The sequence below is a fragment of the Sphaerodactylus townsendi genome, linkage group LG05, assembly GCF_021028975.2.
Source record: "Sphaerodactylus townsendi isolate TG3544 linkage group LG05, MPM_Stown_v2.3, whole genome shotgun sequence".
NCBI lineage: Eukaryota > Metazoa > Chordata > Lepidosauria > Squamata > Sphaerodactylidae > Sphaerodactylus > Sphaerodactylus townsendi.
Genome location: NC_059429.1, coordinates 126,003,190 through 126,020,519, shown reverse-complemented (window position 1 = coordinate 126,020,519; position 17,330 = coordinate 126,003,190). Strand labels below are relative to the sequence as shown.

At 45.7% G+C, this 17,330-nt stretch overlaps 1 protein-coding gene across 1 annotated transcript in view; it reads right to left on the bottom strand.

The window, feature by feature from the left end:
- The window catches only part of CDH4 (cadherin 4), a 1,081,475-nt gene that overhangs the window by 11,232 nt on the left and 1,052,913 nt on the right, over positions 1–17,330 (bottom strand). The window contains exons 11-13 of the mRNA XM_048498384.1: positions 14,894–15,127; positions 12,200–12,433; positions 2,120–2,259 (exon numbers count right to left, since the gene is read on the bottom strand). Of these exons, the coding sequence (XP_048354341.1) occupies positions 2,120–2,259; positions 12,200–12,433; positions 14,894–15,127 (608 nt within the window). The remainder of the gene's footprint in view (positions 1–2,119; positions 2,260–12,199; positions 12,434–14,893; positions 15,128–17,330) is intronic.

The window sequence follows — 17,330 nt, the reverse complement described above, 5'->3', positions numbered from 1 at the left end:
ATCACCCATTGTTTCCCATGGGAGCTAATAGGAGATGGGGGCTACAGTTTTGAGGGTCCATAACTTTGGTCCCCCAGAACCAAACTGCACCAAACTTGGGGGGAATCATTAGGGCAGTCTCCTGATGAGACCCTGAAAGTTTTGAGACTGTGCCTTCAAAAATGTGCCCCCAGCCTGCAACCCCCATTGACAGCAATTCAGAAAACTCAATGCAGAACAAAGATTCTTGGGCAAAATTTTTTCTAACTTGCAGGAGGGCATTCTTGGACGTATCAGCACCAGAATTTCAGGGTATCATATGGAGACTGTCATGATGGCACCCCCAAGGTTTGGTGCAGTTTGGTTCAGGGGTCCAAAGTTATGGACCCTCAAAAGAGTAGCCCCCATCTCCTTAGCAAAGAATGTGGGATGGGGTACTCCCTTTGAGGGTCCATAACTTTGGACCCCCTAAGCCAAACTTCACCAAACATTGGGGGTACCATAAGGACAGTTTCCAGATGATATCCTCCTTCAAAACTCTGTACTCTAGCTCCCCCATTTTAGGTCGAATGCTTCTACTATTAGCATAGAGACACCTGTATACCCTGTCTCTACCCATGATGGGGGGGGGCATCCAACTCAGGTTTTGCCCAGGGCTGCCTCGTTACGCCCCTGCTCTATGGTATTATATCCTGCTGAGATTCCTCTTCCTCCCTCCCCAAACTACAGAGATCAGTTTCCTTGAGAAAATGGCTACCTTGAAAGGTGAACTCTATGGTATTATATCCTGCTGAGATTCCTCCTCCTCCCTCCCCAAACTCAAGGCTCCACCCCCAAATCTACAGAAATTTCCCTACCCAGATCTGGCAACCCTAGTTTCCCCTGAACCTGCTGTCTCAGTTCCTCTGTCCATGACCATCTTCTCCATGCCATCTTCTCCATGCTATCCTCTCCATCTTCGGGGGGGGGGGGGAGTGGTAAAGGAAGGCTGCGTTTGTGTTAAGATTACCACAAAAGTGTCTGAGGACTGATATTCTGGAGATATCCCACTCCCTGACTTTTGGCCTGGACATGGGCTCAAGAAAGTACTAAATGTAAGAAAACAAGGATTCAAGAGTAATAATACTGGCAAAAATCAGTATATCTGGGTGTTTATCAATGTTTCAACGCCTCAGGTGCAGCTAGAATACATTTGGGGCCTCTGTTACAGCCATTCCAAGACATACCACACCTGATCATGTATAAGATATAAAGTATATTGTGTGAGAGTTCATAAATTGTGGTTTGGTTTGGTAGCTTACCATTACCCTCTATTACCCTCATCTTCAAGGTACTGGTGTTGACCTTCAAGGCCTTACGCGGCCTGGGACCCTCGTATCTTCGAGACCGCATCGCCCCATATGTCCTGGCACGGCCTCTCCGTTCAGCTGAGGCCAATCTATTAGTGGTCCCTGCCCCGTCAATGATACGGCTAGCCTCCACACGGGCCAGGGCCTTTACAGCTCTGGTCCCGGCCTGGTGGAATACCCTTCCTCCGGCTGTTCGGGCCCTGCGGGATCTTAACGAGTTCCGCAGGGCCTGTAAAACGGAGTTGTTCTGCTGGGCTTTTGGAGGGCCCAGCCGCTGAAATGGTGCCCCCCAGTCAGCCCTTATATCGGACCTATTATCTAATGTGACCCGCCGCCTCCCCCCTTTTCCCACTTTCCCGGGGAGAATTTTAAAATTGGGATAGGCGGACGCCTCTTTTTATTGTTACCGCTGTTTTAATGGTTTTAATAATTTTATTATATTTATATTGTGTTGTACACTGCCCAGAGCCCCTCGGGGATGGGACGGTATAAAAATCCAAGCAATAAATAAAAAAAAATATATTAGCTGCCTATAAAGTCCAGTCGCGCTACATACCTGTAACAATAATTCCTACACTTCACTAGACCTTCCTATTTAACTTTTTTTTTTGTCTGTAAAACATCATGGGGTTTTAACTCATTATTAGCTGATTCAAGAGGGGGTTTCTCGCCAGAATGAGAAATACCTTCGCGGCTGAAGTGGAGATGTTTTTGTGGAACCTCTTGGTTATACGAGGCCACTTAAGCTCAACGGAAGCTGGTCTGATCCTCATAGAAGAAGCTCCCCTTACCTGGTCTTCTTCTCCCCCTCCTTCTTCGTCGTACTTCAGGATGTTGTCTCGCACGTCATCCTCAGGGTCGATGAGGAGCTGTTTTGTGTGCCGCTCCTTTTCCCGACGTTTCATCCACACCACAAAGAGCAACACCATGGCTGTGAGGGACACAGTGAAAGAGAATCTGTTGAGTGAGGCTGATTTATCCTACCTTGGGAACTAGGGACTGCAGAAAAAGGACACCAACAAGGTATCTTTCTCTTTTCTTTGTATGCCACTGCTGCAACCTAATGGCACTTTCCACCGCCCAGGGTGGAAGACATTGTCCACAGTTCCAGCCCCTGAATTCTCAACATTGTCCTCTATTCCCTTTCTCCACTAAGGATTCTAGAACCTTCAAGTTAAGGAAAGAAACAGTGGTGAGGTGCTGTGTGGTTTCCGGGCTGTATGGCCGGGTTCTAGCAGCATTCTCTCCTGATGTTTTGCCTGCATCTGTGGCTGGTGTAACCCCTGTGTAAGAATGGGATGACCCAGAAAGGGGTGGAATCTGAAAAGAAGCAGAATGCTGCAGAACTCATGAGGTTGGAAGAAGCAAGGCTACCAGGCTGGGACCTTGATGGATTTTATTAAGCCCTTAACACCTTGTTTAAGGTAACTGCAATGTTGTGGGGAGCTAGTGGGAAGGGAGTTTATTTTTTGCTATATTGTAAATGTTAGAATTTATTGTTTCAGGGTTTTTGTGTATGTAAATGGTGAGAGTTTTCTGGGAACCTTCATCATCTTGAATCCCGTTCACCAAGCCTCTGAAGTCTTCAAAACCAACCACCAGCAAAGAAGAATTGGACTTGGCAATATCAGTAGACTGTAAATAGAAGGACTTAACAGGACTGTAAAGTAGACTGTAAATGCAAACTTAACAGGACTGTAAAGTGTAAATGTCAAATGTCAAATGTTTTTAAAGTGTTATTTGTTAAGAGAAGTAAACTGTTTTGTTTAAATTTAGTTCTTTGCAACTCCTTCCAAGTACTGCCCCACAGAACCCACTGAAAGAGGTTACACTGGCACCTTCAGAGGATCTGATATATATGTACTCCACTTGCTTTCCTACCATCAGATCCTCTGAAGATGCCAGCCACAGATGCAGGCGAAAAGTCAGGAGAGAATGCTGCTAGAACCCGGCCATACAGCCCGGGAACCACACAGCACCTCAGTGATTCCGGCCGTGAAAGCCTTCGACAATACAAGAAACAGTGGCGTTTGCAAATATTTGGCCTGAATCTTAAACACATTCCAGAACCGACATCAAGATGTTTTTTTGTTTTTCTAAAAAAACCCTCAACCACAGGGCCGGTGCTTTCTCCGGCATTTCCCCTCCAGCGCAGGGCACAATAAATCCTTTTAAATCGGCAAGATGTTGCAGCTGGGCTAATTTCATTTTAATGATGTGCCATTCTCTCAGAAGGAACGCAACAGAGGCTGGATGAAACATTAGTTCACATAATCCAATTTGGACTTCTTCTCCTCCTTTTTATGGGCTTTCTGTGTTTCCCCCCCCCCTTTTTCCAAAAAATAAAATAAAAATCACATTAGCAAATGCTCAGAGATGGGACTTTTCAGCTGCCTTGCTTGGAAAGCAGATCTGAGCCTCTTTGAACTCTTTGCACAGAGGGGCTGGGCAGGTTTTGTAGAGCGAGCGAGACGCAAGCTGTGCGACTGGAGATCTGCTTTGGCCCAGATGCGGAACTTCGAGGCTGGTTTTGGACCAAAGAAGAGTTGAGGAAGTTAAGTGGCCTAGATTTTCTTTCTCCGTCCCAAGCTGCTTTGAGGAAAGAGATTCTCTGCTTGGCTGTTTTTTTGGGGGGAGGCCAATTGCTTTGGGCCATTGAAACATAATGCAGACGCAAGTGTTTGGTCATAAGGGGACCGAGCCTAACCTGGCTTCTGTAGAGGTTTGCCACCCCCAGGAAGGGCCTGGAGATTTCCTGGAATTACAATTAACCTCCAGATTACAGAGATCAATTCCCGTAGAGCAGAGGTATCCAACTCTGGCGCGTCAGATGTTCATGGACTACAATTCCCATCAGACCCTGCTGGCATGGCAAATTGACCATGCCACAGGGGACCTGATAGGAAGGTGTAATCCATAATTTTATCTGTCAGCATGAGAGATGAATTTTCCTGCAGTAGAGGAAACAGCTGCTTGGAAGGTGGGTTCTAACTCGTCATTATACCCCCAAGGAAGTCCCTCCCTTTCCCAAACTCCACCCTCCCAGCCTTCACCCCAAATCTCCAGGAATTGCCCAACCCAGATTTGGCAACCCAGCTCCCAAAGGAGAACAGCAGTATGATCCGCAAATATGTTTATGGCATTCCAACCTTGCATTTTAAGTGGTACCTTTAAAATCTGTTAGAAACAGGCTTTGAAATGGAACGCGTGATGCTGCAGACACGTTAAAATCCACATTTCTTCCTGTGTATTTTGAATCACTTTTCTCCTTCTGCAAACTTAGCTGGCAAGATTGCTTTATGGAGGAGGAGAAGAGTAGAGGGATCGAGGGGATCTTTTCAGCTTTCCTTTCTTGCCATGTTCTGGCTGGAAAGGCTGCTTTTATTCCCAGTGGGAAGAGCACGCAAGTCACGTGGTTTGTTTTGAATGGATTGCTTTTAATACTAGGGTGATTTTTAATTGCAAGGTGCTCCGAACAAGACTTTGAAGAGATGGCATAGTGTCAAGACCAGTGGCAAAGCACCAAAGGGGTGTGGGGGCGTGTGACGCATGGCAGGGGTGTTCTGGGGTGTGGTGGGGGCGGGTGGGGGCATGGCAGGGGCGAAGGGTGCACGAGTGCCCTGGGCGCAGTTCCCCCTCACTCCGCCTCTGGCTCTCTACTGCTTCAGTGCATCCTCCCAACAACCCTGTGAAGTATGTTAGGACCAGAGAGAGAGACACACACACACACAGAGAGAGAGAGAGAGAGAGAGAGAGACAGACAGACAGACAGACAGACAGACAGAGACACAGAGAGACACAGAGAGAGACACAGAGAAAGACAGAGAGAGGTCTCAGGGTCACTCAGGCAACTTCATGGTACAGCGGGGATGCAGTCTGGTACCAGCATGGTGTAGGGTTAAGGTGGACGCTTATCTGGTGAACCAGATTAGTTTCCCCCCTTGTGCACATGAAGCTAGCTGGGTGACCTTGGGCCAGTCACAGTTCTCTCAGGATTTTCTCAGCCCCACCTACTTCACAAGGTGTCTGATGTGGGGAAGGGAAAGGATTCGTAAGCTGCTTTGAGACTTCTCATGGTTGAGCAAAGTGGGGTGTTTCAACTTCTTCTTCTTCTTCTTCTTCTTCTTCTTCTTCTTCTTCTTCTTCTTCTTCTTCTTCTTCTTCTTCTTCTTCTTCTTCTTCTTCTTCTTCTTCTTCTTCTTCTTCTTCTTCTTCCTCTTCTTCTTCTTCTTTCAAACCCGTATCTTCCAGATGGTGCTACGACACCACAGCTTGTCTTACAAAGTGATTTGGAAAGAAAAGTCAGGGGCTTAAAAAAAAAAAAACTTTTTGTAGCCTTCCAAGCGCTGTCAGAATTTTTGCTCCACAAAAAATCACTAGTGTGGAGAGAAGAGGACCAGACAGCTAATTACAGCCTCCGTATGTCAGCTGGCCCCACTCCCATCTTTCTTGCAAAGCAAAATGCTTCTCAGATTGCTCAACGCCGCTTGAACACTTTCCCCAGGTCTTTTCTGGAGTCAAATGAAACACAAATGTAACTTTTATCCCTGACCAAAAGCAGATTTTTTTTAAAAAAACCAAACACTCTGCTATTTATGCCATCTATCAAAGCCTTTGTTTGTCTCTTACAACACCTAAACTGCCTGGTGTGTGAAAAGAAAATACTAAAATGGCTGCTTTTTTAAAAACAACAACATCCACCACAACCTTTTTTTTTGTTCGTGTGCACAGAAAAACTGTCCCATTAACGCCTCTACAACTACCTCGACAAAGAGGCTTTCGAGGTGTCAATAGCAGATTTTTTTTAAAAAAATGGTCTCATGTGAACAGAAAGCTCTATTATGGCTGCTAGGCCTGTTTCCACTCGGCATGCGGTGTTCTTGAGATCTATTGTTTGCGCTCGTAGCAGGACACCCCCCTCCCCACCATACCGCTTGCTCCTCGAGCATGTCAAAGATTGCAGCCAAGGCAGCTGTGGTGGCTGGTGAGATATTTTGTTGGAGTCTGAGACACTTTGAATGTTCAGTCCTGAGAGAGGGAAAGAGGGACCCATTCCCTTCACTGGAGGACACGGCAAGGTTTTACTGGAGATCTGAGGCAAGGAAGGAGAAGGAGGAGGAGGAGTTTGGATTTATATCCCACCTTTTTCTCCTGTAAGAAGACTCAAGGCGGCTTACAAGCTCCTTTCCCTTCCTCTCCTCACAACAGATACCTTGTGAGGTAGGTGGGGCTGAGAGACTAGCCCATGACTAGCCCCACCTACCTCACTAGCCCATGGTCACCCAGCAGGAATGTAGGAGTCTGGTTCACCAGATAAGCCTCTGCCACCCAGGTGAAGGAGTGGGGAATCAAACCCAGTTCTCCAGATTAGTATCCACCTGCTCCGGATTAGAATCACCGAGAGCCAGCGTGGCGTAGTGGTTAAGAGCAGGTGCACTCTGATCTGGGGAACCGTGTTTGATTCTCTGCTCTGCCATTTGAGCTGTGGAGGCTTGTCTGGTGAACTAGATTAGCTTGTGCACTCCAACAATCCAGCTGAGTCACCTTGGGTTAGTCACTGTTCTTCAGAGATCTCTCAGCCCCACTCACCTCACAGAGTGTTTATCGAGGGGTGGAGGGAAGGGAAAGGAGATTGTACGCCCCTTTGAGTCTCCTTTCAGGAGAGAAAGGGGGGATATAAATCCAAACTCTTCTTCTTCTTCTTAATTCTTTGCATGAAAATAGTGGGGTTTAACAGCGCTTACCAGGGTTACCTACACTGCTTCCCCAAAACTAGGTGTTAGGTTTAATGCTAATAATCGAGCCCAGCGGCCAAGGCCAGCCTATATGTGGGGGGGGGGCACTCTGCGCGTGCCCACAGAGTGGGCTCTGAGTGCCACCTCTGGCACCCGTGCCATAGGTTCGCCACCACTGCTATAGGGTGCCCATGTCCGGGGACTTTCTGCATGCCACACTTGGGGGGCAGCACAGGAATAAGCAATGTGGGTGCCTTGCTTGGAATTACAAATACTTTGGGTGACAGAGGGCACCCCCTGAATTTGTTTGGAGAAAGTTATTTTTTTTTAAACCAAACTTCCAAAAAGCTGATAGTGACAGCATAAGTGGAAAAGGTTTTCCTAGCCCAAATTCCATTTTTCACAACTGATATAAGCCTAGGGTATCTACTGAACATTAAAAAGTCAATTAGAATGACAACGAATGTAAAAAATATACGTTCGTCATAAAACCCATAATTTAGAATAAGATAATGGATTTGAAAATGGGAAAAAAGGATTCTCCTAAATCAAATGTCTTTCAGTGGTAGTTAATTTCAGTCAACAGAATTTTCTCAAGTGTTTAAATCATGCTCCGGACTTTGATTTATATGCAGAGCAGGGGAAAAAAAGTTTCAAAAACCCTCTGCTTTATGGCTCCTGTTACTTCCAACGTGGTTTTTTTTACTATGTAAAATGCGAAAAAATTGGCATTAAGAAGCTTTATTATGTTCAACAATCTTAGAAAGCAGATGTGTACTTATAGCTCATTATCATCACCTCGTTGTAAAAGTAAACACGCGCACACTCCAAATGGGTACTGAAAATGTAACTCCTTATTTTCCATGTGGAAGAGCAGAGGACTGGGTGTTTGTCATGGGGATTTTTTTTCAATCCTTCAAGACGTGGTCATTCTAGCAGGGAACCAGACCTTATAACTGGCACAGCGATGTTGCCAAAAATGGCCTTCAAGTCCGGTTTAATTATTCTTGTCTGCTCCCTCCTCACCCACAATGGGAAGGCAATAGTCAGCTGTTGTTCACCCCAATCCTTTGAAGGGTGCAAATGGGCTAATGGAGGAGCATGGAGCTACACTGGTGTGTTTGCCCCTCCCCCCCGCCAGTATAAGGGGTACCCCTGGTCACGAAGAGGGCAAACGCACCGCCCTCCAGCCACCTCACAGCTCCACGACGGTAATCATGGAAGTGGGTGCTATTGCAGAGCTACACTGGTGTCCGAATAGATGCCAGGGCAGAGTGAAAAGTGGTAGGGGATGGGCCAAGGTGTTCCTGGGGAGCAGGAGCGGTGGCGTAGCTAGGGAAAATGGAGCCTGGGACAAAATCTGAGTTTTGCGCCGTCCCCCAATATGGGCAGCATTCCTCCCCCACCACGACCAAACAACATTTGCACCAGGTCATCTCAAAGTAACCATCACATTATAGAACATGCATGCCACAACACACAAATCTGAATACACCCAGGGCCCCTAGTTTAAACAACATTGAAAATGAAGCTATTTTTTTGAAGGGGGGGGGGAATCCACCCTGAAATCCACCTTAAAGAGAGACTCTGGGCTCTTTAGTTTAAACAACATTGAAAGTGATGCTGTTTCAGGGTAGATTTCCCACCCATCCACCCCAAACAGCATTCATTGTCAATGTTGGTTGTTGTGGGTTTTCCAGGCTGTGTGGCCGTGGTCTGGTAGATCTTGTTCCTAACATTTCGCCTGCATCTGTGGCTGGTATCTTCAGAGGTGTATCACAGAAAGAAGTCTGTTACACACTGAGTCCAGACTTCTCTTATAACAGAGACAGTGTGGTGGGGTGGCAGCAGTGCTCTCGCCAGCTGCCAGGGGCTTTGGCTACTTTTGACAGGGGCATGAAAATGTACAGCATGATAGCAATGCACATTGCTGCCTTATTGGAAGAGAGAAGAATGAATTAGTCACGAAGGGGTGGTGGTTTTGGTGGTACGCTAAATGGTCTTAAATCTGACATGATTTGCAAGTGAAGCCCAGCTTGTGTAGTGGGATTTTTTCCCCACTCCCACCCACTCAACCACCTGAAATTTTGTTCCTGGGAGAAGCGCTGGAGAATCTTCCACAAATAATCAGTGAAAATCACCTTCACTTTTCTAATTATGAAAAGGCCTCTGAAGACGCCAGCCACAGATGCAGGTGAAACGTCAGGAGAGAATGCTGCTAGAACACGGCCATACAGCCCGGAAACCACACAGCACCTCTATGAAAAGGCCCTTCTGCCATTGGAAACTGATGGTATGATACAATCCCTGAGGTAGGTTTGCTCTTGCATGAAACTCTTTGGATATGTAACAGAAATTATGCCTTCAAAATGTCGGGGATCTGATTTAATACCAATTTATTTATTTATTTATTTATTTATTTATTTATTTATTTATTTATTTATTTATCCATCCATCCATCCATCCATCCATCCATCCATCCATCCATCCATCCATCCATCCATCCATCTATCATTTTAATTTATCCATCCATCCATCCATCCATCCATCCATCCATCCATCCACCATCCATCCATCCGGCTCCCATCCATCCACCATCCATCCATCCGGCTCCCATCCATCCACCATCCATCCATCCGGCTCCCATCCATCCACCATCCATCCATCCACCCACCCACCCACCCACCCATTCATTCATTCATTCATTCATTCATTCATTCATTCATTCATTCATTCATTCATTCATGGGTTTTGTATACCGCCCTACCCCCGGAGGGCTCTGGGAAGTGCCAGATGTTAAAATGAAAAACAAGGTATCTCAAAATATACGTTTAAAAATATCTTTATCTTGAGATTTCTAATAATGTTGGGGGAAGGCGGTGCTAAGTCACATTTAATGTGTGCCACAGATGTGTACCACAATTAACATCTGGCACTTCCCAGAACCATGCTGAAATACAAAAAATAATTACTTCATGCTGTTATGAGCTGGTGGGGATATTAAATGGTACAGTATATACACCAGTCTCATCAGGTCTCAGCAGCTAAGCAGGGTTTGTACTTGGAAGGGAGACTTCCACAAAAGTCTCTGCAGATGAAGGCAATGGCAAACCAGACCTTATAACTGCTTGATCACTAGCCTTGAAAACTCCACCAGGAGTTTTTACGTGGACTGCGAGTTGATGGACTGCAAGTTGACTTTACATACACACACATATGCATTATGAACTGGGGTGGTTGTTCAACATTTGGATCAATTTCACATTCATCGTATGGTAAGGTAAGTCGGACAACTTCTGAATGAAAAGTCAACCACTTCTGCAGGAAAAGGGGAAGTGCAACTGACTAGCAGGTAGGAGCTGTAATGTTTGTGAACATTCTGTGTCACTAAGATGCCTGCCAGTTAAAGCACGTACGTCTTCACTGAATTCAGCTTTTTCTCTAATTGCTTTTGCAGAAAGGCTTACAGAATATCTATGAGAAAGGCAATCGCAAGTTCTAAATCGTCCCTGCATTGCATTTTAAAAATCACTGCTGGAGGATACGTATATAATTACCAGCCATTATGCTATGTGCTGCCTTTAAATATTTTACTTAATGGATTAATTAAGAACATTTGTGGTACACGTTAAATGTGACTTAGCACCGCCTTCCCCCTAACATTATTAGAAATCTCAGGATAAAGATATTTTTAAATGTATATTTTGAGATACCTTGTTTTTCATTTTAACATCTGCCTACTGTGTTTCGAAGGTGACTTACGTTGTTAACGGAAGTCCCGATGTTGTTGGATCGGCTTCCAAGGTGAGCAGATATCTTTGCTAGATAGTTGAAAATGTCAAGTGTTTTGAAGCAAGCCATTCCAAGTTTTAAATTCATGGTATAGCTCTATGCTCATTTTCCATGATTTGCTCAGCAATACTTCAAGAGCCTCGTTTATTGGTAATAATCATTACTTCCTCCATGCAAAATTCTTAAGGTTATTTTAAATTTCACTTATTTTTATGTATGTTCTATCTGTCTGTCTGTGCGATTAATTAATTAATCGCAGTCAAGTCGTAACGGACCCTTCATGGGGTTTTCTAGGCAAGAGATAAACAGAGACGGCTTGCCGTTGCCTTCCTCAGCATAACCATCCAGTAACCATGGCCAAACCTGCTAAGCTTTGAAGCTATCACTCTCTCTTTCTCTCTCTCTGGTCTGAAGTCAAGTTGAGGATAATTAAATAGTTCTAACAAAGCACAAAACAAGCCCTTTGATCAAAACTCTACTGGTGGTTCCTGGCCCCTCGATGATGCAGCTGGCCTCCACGCGGGCCAGGGCCTTTACGGCTCTGGCCCCGGCCTGGTGGAACGCCCTCCCTCCAGCTGTCCGGGCCCTGCGGGACCTTGGTGAGTTCCGTAGGGCCTGTAAGACAGAGCTGTTCCACCGGGCCTTTGGAGGATCCGGCCGCTGATGGTGCCCCCCCCCCCCCGGGCCCCTTACATCTGGGCCATCTGTCACCTAATGGGACTCGCCGTCCCTCCCTCTTGGGGAGAGGACTTTGAAAATGGGGTTGTCGGACGCCACTTATACTTGTATTTATTATACTTATTATATTTAGTTTTTACTGTTTCTATCGATGCTTTTAAGGGTTTTAAGCTATTTTATGACTGTATTATGTCTATATGTTGTTCACCGCCCGGAGCCCCTCGGGGATACGGCGGTATAAAAGTCTAAAGAATAAATAAATAAATAAATAAATAAAATAAATAAAAGATTCCCACTGCCAATAGCAGCTGAATGACTGTTGATTTATGATGTGGAAGACCGTTCTGTCATCTTGACCGTTAATTAAACCTTCAGGATTTGTGGTTGATTCATCTAGAACAGTGGTTCCCAAACTTATTTGGCCTACCGCCCTCTTTCCAGAGAAAATATTACTTAGCGCCCCCTGGAAATTAATTTTTTTAAAATTTTAATAGCAATTAAACAGAAAGATATATGTATTAGTTTCTACCTGTGGCCATCACCGCCCCCCTGGATCACTGCAGCACCCACCAGGGGGCGGTGGCGCCCACTTTGGGAATCACTGATCTAGAAACAGAATGGCTCCAAGACCACATATTGGCACCTCTTGCTGCCCGCCACACTTACTTAGTAAAATGATGATGCATATCAAGATGGCAATGATTGCTCCAGTGCCCAGTCCGGCTGCAGCTACAGCCCCAATGGCGGTGCAGTCTCCGTTCTCATCACATGGGCACACCTTGACTTTAATGATGGACATGTTGAACAGGGGAGGGTTTCCGGAATCTGTCACAATGATTGGAACGTCATACACGCCAGCTTCCAGGTATGAGATGCGTAAGCTGAGTTGGGCGTAGTCACCTGTAAGGAGAAAAACGGAGGGTGGTGAAGCACCAATGGGACACTCGAGCGTATGTCCACATGGGAAAGACTTTTTTTTTTGCTCTGACTTCTGAAAAGGCAAAGGAAAGCGGATACAGGGTCTGGAAAATGAACCCTACAGAACAGACTGGTTATGTTTAACTTGGAGAAGACTGAGGCAGGGGTATGCCTACAGTAAAGAGTGTCCGGGACAAACAGTGACATTGCGCCCCCTGTGGCGTGGTGTCTGGTGCCTCTCCCCATGGCAAAGGTTTATCTATCTATCTATCTATCTATCTATCTATCTATCTATCTATCTATCTATCTATCTATCTATCTATCTATCTATCTATCTATCTATCTATCTATCTATCTATCTATCTATCTATCTATCTATCTATCTATCTATCTATCTATCTATCTATCTATCTATCTATCTATTATTTCGATTTTTATACCGCCCTATCCTCAAGGGGCTCCGGGCGGTGTACAACAAAATTAATGCAAACAAGTTAGAGGGCAAACCATACAATTAAAACAACAACAACAACCCATAAAAGCTCCAACATTAAAACATACTAAATTTCATTAAAACAGCGGTAAAAGTTGCTTCACAAAGGCAGGCAATGGCAAACCACCTGTGTTTATCTCTTACCTTGAAAGCCCTAGGGCAGTGGTTCTCAACCTTCCTAATGCCGCGACCCTTTAATACAGTTCCTCATGTTGAGGTGACCCCCAACCCGAACATTTATCCATTTTTACAGATGGAGAACACTGATGCAGAGAGTCTTAGGCGACCCCTGCGAAAGGGTCGTTCGACCCCCAAAGGGGTCCCGACCCCCAGGTTGAGAACCACTGCCCTATGGGATCTCCTTAAGACAGCTGTGATTTGATGGCATTTTATACCACCAAATGGAAGAAGAAGAAGAAGAAGAAGAAGAAGAAGAAGAAGAAGAAGAAGAGGAGGAGGAGGAGGAGGAGGAGGAGGAGGAGGAGTTTGGATTTCTATCCCCCCTTTCTCTCCTGTAGGAGACTCAAAGGGGCTTACAATCTCCTTGCCCTTCCCCCCTCACAACAAACACCCTGTGAGGTGGGCGGGGCTGAGAGAGCTCCGAAAAGCTGTGACTAGCCCATGTGTGGGAGTGTACAGGCTAATCTGGATTCCCCAGATAAGCCTCCACAGCTCAGGCAGCAGAGCAGGGAATCAAACCCGGTTCCTCCAGATCAGGGTGCACCTGCTCTTAGCCACTGCTCTTAGCCACTCCGCCACTGCTGCTCCCTGAGTTGGGTGGTGCCTATCCAATGGTGCATATCCATTTTACACCACCAAATGGAAGAAGCCCTGAGCTGGATGGGCCAGCTACCCTGATCTTGCCAGATCTTGGAAACTAATCAGGACTGGTCCTGGTTAGCATTTGGACTAGGGGCCACCAAGGAATTCCAGGGGTGCTGTTTAATGGCAAACCACCTCTAAACGTCTCTTGCGTTGACAACCTTACAAGGTTGCTAGAAGTTGGCTGCAACTTGTGGCCGTTGTCCTCGACCAAGGAACAAGGAAAACCAAGCAAGCCTACCTCCTCTTGCTGGGACTATCTGTCAGCCAGATGCCAGAGGGATTGCCCAGACGTGGTTGCAGAATTAATTTAAGCACAGAGGAGATTTCGGCAATGATTTTTTTTTAAAGGCAGACCTGGCCTTGCAGAACACATGGTTGAGATGCCATAGACCAGGGGTGTCAAACTTGCGGCCCTCCAGATGTTCATGAACTACAATTCCCATCAGTCCCTCCCAACATGAGCATTGGCTATACTGGCAAGGGCTGATGGGAATTGTAGTTCATGAACATCTGGAGGACCGCAAGTTTGACATCTGTGTGCCATAGACTGTGTTCTATGGTAAGGAAGTCACAGCCACTGCCAATTATAGATGATTGCAGTTCAACACCTTTTTCCATCCCCCTATTATTCTAGTAATCTTCCCACTAACCCAACCTTAAGTGTAATTCTATCTTAAAGTAGAAAAGGAGGATGATTTTTGATGCAATTAGGACCGGAGGAAAGATCATTGATCCTGATTGTGGCTCATGACAATAAAAATGGAACATAAGGAAGACTAATAATAGCTTTCCCCCCGGGCTATTACAGATGATTTATCCCCAGTTCGGTCCTGATAACTCTGCGTAATTATGAACGGTATTAAAACCTAGAAGGCGGGGAAGCGGGAGCGCCAATGAGAACGAGGCAGAGTCCTGCTCAAGGCCTGATCTGTGCCGTTTCTCATTAACTCTCTCACTTATAATGTCATCCAAAACGTGGGCTTTGAACGATAAATCAAAAAGGGACCAGGGGAGGGGAGGGCGGGACGCAACGGAAGAGAGTTTTGAAAGTTTGAAGGCCAGTCCGACCGGGGCTTGCAAGGGAGCCAATTCCAAATGCCATCAGCGCTGCCTGCCCAGTTTACCATTTAGCCGCGTAATGGTCCAGTTCTTCCGGATGGCAGATGGCACGCTTGGCAGCTCGAAGACAAAGGGTCCAACGTTTGGATCAATGTCAGCATCGGCGGCAGTGATGTTGATGACATTCAGGTTTGGCTTTTCACAGATCTGTGCGTCCTTTGGCTGGAGCTCGGGAGCATTATCGTTGATGTCGATTAGATAAATCTGCAGCGTACCAGTGCCACTGGCTGGAGGGATACCTAAAGGGAGAGAAGATAGTTTCAGTGAGTAATGGTTACGGTTGGCACAGGAAGGGGCTGGCGCTGGGACATCGCACCTCATCTCCCACTCTGATAGACATATAGACGGAAGAACGCAGAGGAAACATCCAAAATTGGCCAAGGGCATAGTTCCTATGAGTTACAGCTAAAGCATTCGGTAATCCTCCAACGTAATATCTGTCATCATGCGGCAACAGTGCCCTTTAACTCTCTGCATTCAACAAAAAGGTCTCTGTGAAAATCAATGAATGGACACAAATCTGACATTAAACATCGCAATATTCAGAAACCAGAACACAACTTCCCTTCCGTTGCTGATCAAAAGCTACTGTTCTCACACAAGGACACTTCAAAGGGAGAATCCAGCATGAAATTGCTGCATTAGCATTCATTACCAAGTTCCATACTATTTACCCTCACTTCTGTCTTAACATGGACTTGTGTGGTCTAAATCACTCGACTCACTTACATTTTGCATGTCCTCCGGTTATTTTCACATTGTGTCTCATAATCGTGCGCTAGACTTTATATCAACCCTACTTTACATAGCTAAGAAGAGTTGGAGGTATATCTCACTTACTCTGAGTGCCAGCAAACACAAAAAGCATTATTGATAGTATGTGTACTCGATCTTGGGGTCACCCAAGGTCATTGATTTACCACAAGCTTGGGACTGACTGAAATAAGTACTTCTCTCGATGTGTAACTCACAGAAACCACTATCCGAAGATTGTGATGGCTTAGATGTCTTAATGGAGATAAATTCATGGAAGATAGGTCAATCAATGGCTACTAAGAATATTGGCTACATGGAATTTCTGCGTGCCACGTGTGGTTCAGCTGATTGGGAAAAATAATAGGAGAGGATATAATTTATTTATTACTAGATAAATACTAGAACCAGGGGGCATACGTTGAAAATGCTGGGGGGAAGAATTAGGACTAATAAAAGGAAACACTTCTTCACGCAACGTGTGGTGTTTGGAATATGCTGCCACAGGAGGTGGCGATGGCCACTAACCTGGATAGCTTTAAAAAGGGCTTGGACAGATTTATGGAGGAGAAGTCGATTAATGGCTACCAATCTTGATCCTCTTTGATCTGAGATTGCAAATGCCTTAGCAGACCAGGTGCTCGGGAGCAACAGCCGCAGAAGGCCATTGGTTTCACCTCCTGCATGTCAGCTTCCAAAGGCACCTGGTGGGCCACTGCGAGTAGCAGAGAGCTGGACTAGATGGACTCTGGTCTGATCCAGCTGGCTTGTTCTTATGTTCTTATTGCCCCATCCCCGAAAGGCTCTGTGCCCTTAAGGCTGTGTGCCCCACTCCTGGGCTTCCAACACCATGTGAATGGTTGTTTTTGGGAAGAGAACATCACCCCAGATAGTCCTGGGTCTGATACCAACAACGGCAAAGATGGATTCCCTTTGTCCCCTTCCTCTGTACCCACCACAAAGGACAGTCTCTCTCCTCACAATACTGCAGTGAAGGGGAAACCTACAAACCTGAGCCATCTCCCTGCTCTGCCAAAACTTAAAAGCAACCTTCAAGACCAGAGGTTAGCAGGCCGAACGCTTGTCTTTCTCACAGCAGGGGGCCTCCACGATAAACGGTGCGGCCTCTGATAAAGAATCAGTGGCCCAAAGGTTGCACATTCAGACTCTCCTCTTAGAGTTTGATTTCATAAAGGTTAAAAGCAATCGCTGTCTTGTATCATCCTTTGAAAACGAACAAACAAACAGAAATTACCCCAGTTTCTTCAGCTGTCTTGCCTGCACGCTCCAGTAACTTCCTTTTTTGTGGGGTGGGGGAGTCCACATTCTTTTATGCAGTTCACTATTCTTCATTCCTTCCATTTCCCATCCCCAGTAAACTGGAGGCTGTTTTATTCTATCCTGACTATTTCCTCCAACAGCCTTGCCTGAGCAGTTTTTTAAGCTCACGCTCTTGATTTTTTTTGCCCTTTTCACCCTCAAAAGGCTAGCAAAAATGAATAATAAGTGAAAAAAACATTTCCGATGATTCGTACTGGATATTTTAGTAAAGCGTTCAACCTTACATTGCTGGCTTGTTTTTGCTGACTGAAGTGTCTTCGAATCCCTGAAGAAGCCTTCTAAATCCCTGTCTCACAATAGTAACGTTAACACACACAACCTCAAGGTCTAGTAGTGCTGATATTCTGC